Source organism: Sinohyriopsis cumingii, unplaced genomic scaffold (genome assembly GCF_028554795.1).
Source record: "Sinohyriopsis cumingii isolate HCF-2022 unplaced genomic scaffold, ASM2855479v2 utg000957l, whole genome shotgun sequence".
In the NCBI taxonomy this organism is placed as follows: domain Eukaryota; kingdom Metazoa; phylum Mollusca; class Bivalvia; order Unionida; family Unionidae; genus Sinohyriopsis; species Sinohyriopsis cumingii.
In genome coordinates, this window is record NW_028315947.1 from 906,573 (window position 1) to 918,760 (window position 12,188).

General features: G+C 33.5%; 1 protein-coding gene across 6 annotated transcripts in view; it reads left to right on the plus strand.

Annotated features, from left to right (window-relative positions):
- The window catches only part of LOC149772951 (flotillin-1-like), a 71,896-nt gene that overhangs the window by 25,444 nt on the left and 34,264 nt on the right, over positions 1-12,188 (plus strand). For 3 of the 6 annotated variants that reach the window (XM_089947034.1, XM_089947033.1, XM_089947035.1), the window contains exons 4-6: positions 508-651; positions 4,014-4,133; positions 11,272-11,367. In XM_089947034.1, the coding sequence (XP_089803160.1) occupies positions 508-651; positions 4,014-4,133; positions 11,272-11,367 (360 nt within the window). Of the gene's footprint in view, positions 1-507; positions 652-4,013; positions 4,134-11,271; positions 11,368-11,998; positions 12,095-12,188 lie in introns of all 6 variants that reach the window. The other 3 variants (XM_089947037.1, XM_089947036.1, XM_089947038.1) reach the window with 1 other exon arrangement.

Genomic DNA, 12,188 nt, shown 5'->3' on the forward strand with positions numbered 1-12,188 from the left:
CTATTTTTGCCTCCTTTCCCCAAGTCTTAATGGATTTGGTTCTCATATTTGATGAATCATTACGAAGCTGGTACTGAGTTTTGTGACATTCTAATTTGATCTTGGGCCTGACATGCAGAAAGCCTCACAATGAGTATAAACTGTGCAAACTGCCTATTTTGTTTCACAGTCGTTAGACATGTATAGTAGAGAGTCAAAGGAACATTATTGAGGAAGAGTACAATTTCAGAGTAACAATTGTTTCAGAATATAATATCTAAGCTGCTTATGTTATATTTTTGCAGTAAACATGAAATTGCATAGATGTATTTCATATTATGAACAGGAATTATTGTCAGGTTAGAAAACAATTTAAATGAAGAATAATATGCCACACACACACACACACATACACACACACACACACACTATAAAGTGCCAATATAATATTATTTTTTTACCATATTAAGTATGTTGAAATGTGTACATTTGGGGTGGGACACTGACTGATCTATTATTTGAATGCAGGTTAAGATTCAGGGTCAGAATGAAGAGATGTTGGCTTCAGCTTGTGAACTTTTCCTTGGAAAGAGTGAAAGTGAGGTCCGTAAAGTGGCACAAGAGACCTTAGAGGGTCACCAGAGAGCCATCATGGGTAACATGACAGTGGAGGTAATTGTGACATGTATTTGATTAATTAATTATTAGTTTAAATGCTGTTCAACTGATTGATCTGCCCAGCATGTCTCTCTTCAGTCGATCTGTTAATAGGTTATGGTTTTAGTGATGGATATTGGCTTCAGTTCAGTTGTTTGATCTGTCAAGCATGTGTCTCTTCAAATGAAATGATCTGTTAATAGGTTTTGGTTTCAGTGATTGATTTTGGCTTCAATTCAGTTATCATTTTTGTTGTTTCCAACTTAAGATAATTTGAAAATAGCTCCTTCTGTGTCCAGACATGATTTAAACATATATCCATCCTTAATTGATTTGCAGACACCCTAAACAGTGGTATAGCATGCACTAAAAAATTTGCTAAATAACAGTGTCTTGAAATGAAAATGAAGGTTAAGGACTAAGTTTTACCATGTTTTCTTTCAATATTATTGCATACATTGTTATTATTTTGGTCGTGGGGTCAATAGTAGGAAATCATTATATCTAGACTCAGGTAATGATGAGGCATGTTAGTATGGGGGAGAACTGTAATTCACTACCTTTATTAAACTCTTACAACCTTGTAAGGTGTGAAGATCTGCAGAAGGAAATGAGCTGAATTTTGAACCTTTAAGACGAAGTGATTAGCCAAGAGTGGTTACCCGACTTGATATTGTTTGACAGCTTCTATGGAGCACTTCAGTCAATACAGAAACATTCAAATAGAAAATGCTTATGAAAGGTTATACCTTAGATATTGTTCTTACAACATTGTATGATTGCATTTTATTTTATTTTTTTTTAAACAATAGTTTTCATTAAGAGATGAGAGAAAAAAAAAAGATTTGAAGCATTTATAATAAAGGTTAATTTCATTTAGAGGGATATGGGTGTCTGTGTTTTGTTATAATCATAAAAAATGAACATTAATATTATTACATTGTATGTTATGTCCATTTCATCCAGTGTAATCAAGTATTACCTGAAACATCCATATTGTCTGTATTTTCAGTATTTTGATTGCAGGGGTCGGTTGTGGGTGCAGGAAGAAGGCCTCAAAGGTTTATTTAAATATTTCCTGGAGTCCCTTTCTGGCCAACAAGAAGACCTTGTGGGTTTATTTAAAAATCGACTGATCCTCTTTTGCCATCAACAAGGCCTTGAGGGTTTATTTAAGTATCTCCTGAAGTAACTTTTTGACCTGCAAGAAGGCCTTGAGAGTTTATTTAAATATCTCCTGAAGTTCTTTTTTGGATAGCATGAAGGCCTTGAACACTCATTTAAATATTTCCTGAAGTAACTTTTTGACCTGCAAGAAGGCCTTGAGGGTTTATTTAAATATCTCCTGAAGTTGTTTTTGGGTTAGCATGAAGGCCTTGAAGACTCATTTAAATATTTCCTGAAGTAACTTTTTGACCTGCAAGAAGGCCTTGAGGGTTTATTTAAATATCTCCTGAAGTTCTTTTTTGGCTAGCATGAAGGCCTTGAAGACTCATTTAAATATTTCCTGAAGTAACTTTTTGACCTGCAAAAAGGCCTTGAGGGGTTATTTAAATATCTCTTTTTTTGGCTAGCAAGAAGACCTTGAAGACTCATTTAAATATTTCCTGAAGTAACTTTTTGACCTGCAAAAAGGCCTTGAGGGGTTATTTAAATATCTCGTTTTTGGCTAGCAAGAAGACCTTGAAGACTCATTTAAATATTTCCTGGAGTTCTTTGCACAATGCTGCAAATGATGAAAGGGTTATCATAGTATCATCAACTGCTTTATTTTCTCTGTGCTGAAAGTTAGAAGTAGAAATTAATGATGCAGAGTTTATGCTCCTGAAATTTGCTTGTCATATTTTACCATATGCAGGGATGGTCCTGGCTTTTAAAAAGCTGTCACCAAAAAAATCGCCAACCTCAATATTTTGTCGCCAATTTTCAAAAAGTGTCGCCAGAACAAATAGTGTACATTTTTTGAAGTGTTAATTTAGTCTATTAATGTAACAGGCAATGAAAATTACAAAAGATGGGTTAGTTAATACTCTAATTACAATAAGCATTAACAAAATGTTACAAAGTGTTATATGAAGATCCATCACGATTTTAGGGCTGCCAACTTGTTGAATGCAGTTTCAAAGTCTAATTTTTCACATCTGTACATGCTGATTCTAATTAAATTCTCGAGAGATGAAATGCAAAGTTTATTTCTGATGTCAGTTTTTATGAGGTTCATCTTACTGAATCCACGTTCACAGTCTACAGTGCTGACAGGTGACACCAGTAGTCTCTCGGCAGCCCCCACCCCCCTCTCCCCCTTATGGCTAGCTTCACAAAGCTTGAAGTGAAGTGCTTCCTAAATCCCAAGAATGATCACTGAATGCTGCATAAATTTTCTCGACAAGCAAACTAGGATCTCCATTCCCACGAATGAAACTTAATGAGTCAACACCTGGCAATATTGGACCGTATATATAAGCATAAATTCACACCCAATTTAGGGATTCTTTCACTCCTGTATTTTGAGAAATAAATAATTATTATTAATTATGCAAAACTGTTTTTTTTTTTTTTTTTGCTATTTCTTGTTGCGGAGTTTAAGTCTCTGCAGCCATAACACGGATTGATGGCAAAAGGAAAAGATCAATGAGTAAAGTGCTGCACTGGCGACAGATATAATTGTGTTTGAGATTTTTTCCATTTGCTTTGTATTTATACGCAATAGTCGGTACTTCAAAGGTTATCAGTTTTCTATGAAGGTTCAGCAAAACTGTTGTATTGGTATATGTAAAAAAAAAAAACAACAGAAGGATTAGCCATTCAATTAATTGTATCTGTTCTATTCGCGTCTTCAGAAGTCGGTCAGTTGTAGGTATAGTTCGGTAGCATGATTGACTGTATCACAGCATACAGTACTCAGCCCAGATGTCAGCATAAGCAGATTATGATGTAACAATGCACTCTAAAGATGGGGTTGTCAATACGAACAAAGGAGCGTTTGTGTAACAGATTGATTCCAATGCATTGCTTAGTCAAGTTTGTGGCTTCCTTTCATTCTCCCTTTTAATTTATCCAGTCAAAATCTATGATTGTATGTACAAATTAAATAACCAAAAAGTCTGTCGCCAAAAAAATCGCCAGATGGGATATTTTTGTTGCCAATAAGGAAAAAAAATCGCAATTTGCGACATTGGCAAAGCCCAGGACGATCCCTGCCATATGCCATGTGTTAAACTTGTAGAGATTTTAGGTTGGGCAGCTCATAAGGATGGCTTGGTGCTATCAAGAGAAAGCATGGTACAGTGCCTTCCAAAAACAGGCAAGGACAACACTGGGTGAGTAAGTAATGAAATTTGAAGTATATTAATTTTGTATGATAATCACTGTTTCAGGAAATCTACAAAGACAGAAAGAAGTTTTCTAAACAGGTGTTTGATGTTGCTTCCTCTGATCTGGTGAATATGGGGATTGCCGTTGTCAGCTACACACTGAAGGATATCAGGGATGATGAGGTATGTATTGGCAATGGAATATGGATTCATTTAACCAATGTATGTATGTATATATATATATATATATATATATATATATATATATAGATATATATATATATATATATATATATATATATATATATATATATATATATATATATATATATATATTTATTTGCCATTGACTGTGGATTCATTTAACTGATGTGAAAATGCTTTATTGTTTCAGCTTGGAAAATACAACTTCTTCAGGAACATCTTTGTAATCAATGCATTGTATTGCAGTAATTTGTAGGGAACATCTTTGTGATCGATGCATTGTATTGCAGTCAATCATAGGGAACATCTGTGATCAATGCATTGTATTGCAGTAATTCATAGGGAACATCTTTATGATCAATGCATTGTATTGCAGTAATTTGTAGGGAACATCTTTGTGATCGATGCATTGTATTGCAGTCGATCATAGGGAACATCTGTGATCAATGCATTGTATTGCAGTAATTCATAGGGAACATCTTTATGATCAATACATTGTATTGCAGTCAATCATACAGAACATCTTTTGATCAAAAATGCATTGTATTGCAGTAATTGATAGGGAACATCTTTGTGATCAATGCATTGTATTGCAGTCAATGATAGGGAACATCTGTGATCAATGCATTGTATTGCAGTAATTCATAGGGAACATCTTTATGATCAATGCATTGTATTGCAGTAATTTGTAGGGAACATCTTTGTGATCGATGCATTGTATTGCAGTCGATCATAGGGAACATCTGTGATCAATGCATTGTATTGCAGTAATTCATAGGGAACATCTTTATGATCAATACATTGTATTGCAGTCAATCATACAGAACATCTTTTGATCAAAAATGCATTGTATTGCAGTCAATCATAGGGAACATCTCTCTTAAATCATGTAGAGGAATATCTTTTGCAAATCATCTAGTAAAAGAACATCTTTTGCAAATCATCATGATGTAACATGATTGAAACTGAATGGATGCTTGGATTGAATGACAACACAACACAGTGTGAGAGTATGAAAGTTTATGAAACAAAAAAAAATAAATGTTCACTACAACACATACGGAAATTGACTCACATACAACATATAATATACAACTACCATACTGAACATGATACAGATTCACATATGTATAACAAAAAATATGAGTATGGTTCTTACATCCACAATATGCGCAATGACAAGAATGATTTACAGAATCATACAATAAAAATGAATAAACTCAAGTACAATTCACATAATTGTATGATGCAAAATAAAATAAGTATGGTTCACACAACCATATGATACAATGAAAACTATGGTTCACACAATATATGATACAATGAAAAATAAGTATGGTTCAAACAACCATATGATACATTGAAAAATAAGTATGGTTCACACAACCATATGATACAATGAAAAATAAGCATGGTTCACACAACTATGTGATACAATGAAAAATAAGTAAGGTTCACACAGCTATATGATACAGTGAAAAATAAGTATGGTTCACACAACCATATGATACAGTGAAAATTTAAGTATGGTTCACACAGCCATATGATACAGTGAAAATTTAAGTATGGTTCACACAACTATATGATACAATGAAAAATAAGCCTGGTTCACACAACTATATGATACATTGAAAAATAAGTATGGTTCACACAACCATATGATACAATGAAAAATAAGTATGCTTCACACAGCTATATGATACAATGAAAAATAAGTATGGTTCACACAACCATATGATACAGTGAAAATTTAAGTGTGGTTCACACAACCATATGCCACAAAGAAACTTAAGTATGGTTCAGATAACAATGTGATACAAAAAAAATTAAATATGGTTCACACAATGTTATATGAGTATCTTGCCACAAGCGACCTGTGACGAGATGCATGTATTGTTCAGTCACACAAAACAAACAAAAATTAACCATCCTAGGTAATGCTGTATGTGTCAATGAAGTTAGTTAACCAAATTGTTCTTAAATCATACCAAATTATTTTCTTGCCTTATTCCATGACACATTAAAAAAGGAAAATATTTTGTAAATTGTCATCAACTAACTTCTTTTGTATATCATATAATAAAAATATATGTTTTGTAAATAATTTAATAAAAGAACATGTTTTGTAAATCATTTAATAAAAGAACATGTTTTGTAAATCATGTAATAAAAGAACATCTTTTGTGAATCATCATCCTGAGGAAGATCTTGTGATGCCATCAGCAATAAGTTTGTGAGCATCATAATATTGTTGCAAATAGAAATCAAGTTTGCAGATTCATAAATTAAAGATAAGGGTTATGGTCATCTCTAAAGATTTGAAATATCTGTATATTAAAAACAATAATGTGATTTACAATTATATCAAAAGTACAGATATTATTTTCATGCTGACAATCAACCATTTGGATTCTGGATTCTTCGTTATCTGGACTTGAACAAGTACTTTCACATTTCCAGATCAAAACTTCATCAGGGAATGATGAATGGAGTCTTTGACTCGAACATTTTTGAACTGATGAAACTTAGTAGAGCCAATTAAATTTCCAAACACTAATTCTTTGTCAGATCAATGGATGCAGAATGGAGCATATTTATCTCCCCTTTTTTCAGACCAAATAAAAGCTCGACATTGCAAAGCTGATGTTTTCTGTTGGTGGTGATAATGTGAAGTCAGTGTTAAAGATTTTTCATGAGACCTAACTATCATAAATGTGAGAAACCATTTATTTCTTCTCCATTCATGAGGTTTTGTCTACACATCCAAGATGGCAATAAAAAAGCCTATTGGAATGTAAGAAGTTGATGAATTACTTCTTAAACATCAGATTTATTTTCTGAATATGATATAATAATGATTATACATTTGTTTTACTGGGATTGGTATTTTTAAATATTTCTTGTCTTTTTCAAATTATTTGATAGATTTGATTTTTGTGGTATGGTCCAGCATACTTTTTGCATCATGTGGCTGTAATGCAGGCATCCATCAACAGTCATATTTCCTTGCTTTAAAGTTTCAGTAATGTGCTCAAGTGTCTTATGAAAATATCTGCTTAACCAGAAATGAGATGTACCATGGAATCTCGGATGTATCATGGAATCTTGGATCTACCAAGGAATCTTTGATGTACCATGGAATCTTATGTTTCGAATCTTGCTCTTATTTATCTTGTTTTCTACCAGCATTTATTATAATAAATACCTTTATTTTCTTAATTACATTTTTTCCAGACTAACACTTTAAATTGCAACTCAGGCAACTGTCATAAACTTTGATTGTTTTTGTTGTCAGATGCCTTGTTTTCAAATAGATATTCATTGTCATCTTACAGTTATGTCACTTTCTGTGACTTCGGACATTGCTGGTACCAACATAAACGTGGGTCTACACCCACTAATGAAAAGTTGTAGGCATATTGTTCAAATTTTTACTCATGACTAAGTATGCCCAGATGGGCACACAGGATCAAGATTTGGGGAACATGGGACAAAAAATTGCTCTTGCTCAATGTGCAACACTGCAGTGCTACATAATCCAGCTTAGTTATGCAGTCAACTGTCAAATTGTCTGAGCAGGTCCCTCTTTTATTTTTCACACCATTATTTAAAACAGAAGCAAAGTCTTTTTTGTCTTCTGTTCAAGGCGAATTAATCAAGCTTCTTTTTCAGAGGGAAGTATGAGTGATATTATCCTTTCATGTTTTTCTGCATTCTGCGTTTGTAAATATTGATTATTATTGGGCTGTCCCATGCCCGTAAGTTCTTATTGATGATTTTTATCTCACCTGGCTACAAGACCAAGTGAGCTTACGGTATGTCTGTGTGTCCATCAGTGGTCATCGATAATGCATATATCAACAGTTGCTTTTTCCAGCTTCTTCTCAGAAACCACTGAAACAATTTCATCAACACCAGGCAGAGAGTATCTTGGCATAAAGGCATGTGATGCTTGGCCAAGATCATGGGTCACAAAAGTGTTACGTGTAGGCCAAAAATTGAATGTATGTAAACACCTTTTTTTATTCAGCATTGGTTGCATACCTTTGAGCTTATATTTAATGAATATTTATAAAACTGACCTCAGAGATTTACATTTTGACTTTAACATGATGAGAAAAACAACACATTGAGAAAGTTGCGCATATAACTTGGTGTCTTCTTTTTGCATAAATTACAAGCGGGTATAGGCACAAACAAGATACATAATATTTCATTTCACTTCATTTTTAACTGCAGCTTTCTGTGAAACTTGACATGAAAAAGCAACTTGACAAATAACAAAAATACCTAATTGGACAAAGTCAGCTGCGGAACATAAACAAGATAAACTTTTTTCCTGCTTGAATATTCTGAAAAGATTGTATTATTTAATCTGATCAGTGCTATTTGCCAGTATTCATTGTTCAGATATACACATTTGAAAAAATAATATTATATGTTAATTAACCATATTTTATTTAAGAACTACATTTATTACACATATGACTTGGACGCCAATCCCAACTAAGATGGCAAATGATCTATAAATATTCAAAAATAAATTAAAGCTAAACATTCCATGTGATGTTGGAAAATCCATAACTTCGTAAAAAAATGTAAATAGAAGCAAAATAAATAAATGGGTGGAGAGAAAATATGTAATTATGTCAAACAGTTCTGCATATAACTAGAGATAACAGAGAGATAATGAACTTTCTTGTCTTAGTTATTAGCATTACTGAAAACGATAGTCAAGAAGATATAGTCAAAGCAGCTGCACATGGACAAATGTTGTTGCTTTAAGTGCCAGTATAAAAGCCATTACTAAATCCTTAGTTAAATGCAGGCCTTATAATGCAAAAACAGTAAAATGGTATTTTGGTCAAGGAATGCGGTCCTCCATGTAAACTCCAATTTTACATTTTCAACCAAGCCTCATAAATCTACAGTGAAAAGCATCCCATCTTAAGAAACATCAATTCTAGCATTAAAATTACTACTACAACCAATGATTTAATTTAACTATGTTACCTTTGACTCAGATGAAACTTCTGCTTCATGGGCAAAATTTATGCTCCTCTGATTTTGGTCACATTTGGTTCCACATATGACAACTTAGGAATTCTGCGGACACAATGTGCAAGTGTTTGTAATCAAATGACAATATCTGTGCATGTTTTAATTATGTAATTAAAGGTAGTTTCATGTGATGCAGGCATGATGTTTAGAGAACTTTTTGAGGGCCAAAATAAAAGGTCTCCATGTGACTGAAATTGAAATTAAGACTCGTAGTTTCAAATATGAATTTTTATTATGGGCTGAATCTGTGTAATAAAAAGGTTTTCGCATGTTTTATTATCAGTGTGCTATTATTTTCTTCTTGGTGTCTTTGTTATAATTATACATGACAATAAACAGTACACTGGTGGACATGATGTGTTATATATAACTAATATTTCTGGATCTTAAAGTTTGCAAAATTTTAAAGGTATTTTTTTCTGGCCTTTGATTATATGTTATTTTCTTTTTAATAAGTTCATAAATATTTTGTTGCTCTTAACTTTGCTAAAATTACATGGGGCTGCTTCAAGGAAAGTGATGATGATGATGTAACAAATTGGTGGTACAGAAATAGCCCACATTTTCTAATTAATTTGCTTTCATCAACAGATGCAGAAATTATGACAGATAGTTGTGCATGTGGGTTGTATTTTAATTTTTACTGCATTTATATATCTACATATGGCTGCTCTAGGATAAACTTTTATCATAATTTTTTCACTCTAAAGCCAGTAGCAGAGATATTCGTAATCTCAGCCAGGCATTTATATTTTTAAAAATCTTTTGATTTGCAGAAATTATGCTGATTCTTATTCAATATTGTATTGTTATTAAAATAAGACAAAACCTTGGGATGCCTTCTTAAATACAAATTACATAAGAAGACAAAATTTCACATAAAGCATCCAGTCATAAGACCATGTGGGTTTGCAAAAACGTTGTCATCCATCCATCCAGTATAGCTGCCATTATGAAAGAAATTAACAAAGTCAAATATCAGGAACCATTATGATGACCCATATTCCTTTGCAAACTGCTCATGCATTTGGCTGTTTAGTACATTACAGCCTGCTGAGCAGTCCACAGCCTACTTGGCCATTTGGCTGTTGGGTACTTTACAGCCAGAAAAGCGATACAAGGCCCACTTTGGCCATCTAGCTGTTGGATACTTTACAGCCAGAAGAGTGATCTAAGGCCCACATTGGCCATTTGGTTGTTGGGTACTTTACAGCCAGAAAAGCGATCTAAGGCCCACTTTGGCCATTTGGCTGGGTACTTTACAGCCAGATAAGTCATCTAAGGCCACTTTGGCCATTTGGCTGTTGGATACTTTACAGCCAGAAAAGCAATCTGAGGCCTGCTTTGGTCATTTGGTTGTTGGGTACTTCACAGCCAGAAGAGTGATATAAGGCCCACTTTGGCCATCTGGCTGTTGGATACTTTACAGCCAGAAGAGTGATATAAGGCCCACTTGTCCATCTGGCTGTTGGATACTTTACAGCCAGATAAGTGATCTAAGGCCCACTTTGGCCCTTTGTAGTTAAGATTTACTCTGTATTTATTATGTTTATGATTTTGAAAGCCATTTTCTAATATTCATCATTTTCATTTTGTTGCTATGTCTGTGTTTGTAGGAAGCATTATATAGCACTTTTTTCCATTGGTTTTGCAAACAATTTGTTTCAGTTTTGGCAAAAGCTTTGTGCTTTAATTTTCATATGTTCATGGATTGTTGGATATTCATAAATGTGCAGAATAGTTTATTAGTAAGCTATTTTCAAACTATTTGGCTAGAAGTATACCTTGAAAAACGTAGGTATACAATATATACTAAACCATATTTGTATTATGTTCTAAGTTAGGGAAAGATATAGTTTAGTTTATTGTGCTTTTGTGTACATCTGGGACTGATGGTCTTTTTTTGTATCCAAAAAGCCATATCAGCCTGATTTTGATTTGATCTTGTGGCTTTCATACTTGTAAGCTTTTACACTATTTTTCTTCACAGGTTAAGTTTGAACCCTAATTATTTGTTTTCTGTAGGGGACAAGTTTATCAATCTCCTTTCTTACAGGGCTATCTCAAGGCTTTAGGTATGAAGCGAACTGCAGAAGTTCAGCGAGATGCAAAAATTGGAGAGGCAGAAGCAAGCAGAGATTCGGGCATTAAGGTGACCGTGTCATAAATTCTGTAGACGATGTGTTATTCCACTTTAAGGAAGCCAAGTCCTTCTGAATGAATTGATTTTCATCCTCATTTCCTTCATATCCAGATTTAATATCTCTGGGTTCATACAAAACAGTTTTTAAAATTGTTTGAGTCAGCATATGATATCATATGTAGAATTTTAAATTTAAATATTTTTTGTGAAGCAAAAAGAACAAACAAGGATTCTGAGGAATATGTAATACAGAATCCACTGGAAATTGTACATATATATGTGTAAGTAAAATATTGGCATTCATTTCTAGAAAGTAAGTATGTTATTAAATCAAATAGATCACCAAAGGAAATAGTAAAAGAACATAAAATCTTAAGTCCTGATGTAATAGGAAGTGTCAGGTGTTATTGACACAAGATAATGGAAATGTCAGGTGTTATTGACACAAGATAATGGAAGTGTCAGGTGTTATTGACACAAGATAATGGAAGTGTCAGGTGTTATTGACACAAGATAATGGAAATGAAATGAATTGACAGTGCATAAGAAGGACTTGAGCTTGGTGAATTGCAGTTGTGTCAGAGTTCATAACAATGTACATGCTCTAAGACTTCCTCTTCCCCCTTCTACACTTTGATAGGACTATTTGAGATCGCTAGGCATGGCTCGTACTGCTCAAGTCAAGCGTGATGCCCGAATTGGTGAGGCAGAAGCTCAAAAAGATTCAGGAATTAAGGTGAATGTGTTGTGTTTGGCTTTGTCTCCCATAAATTTGCTTCAGTAGAGCATGGAAATAGAGTTTGTTTTGTTATAGTCACGTTTTTTGTTGT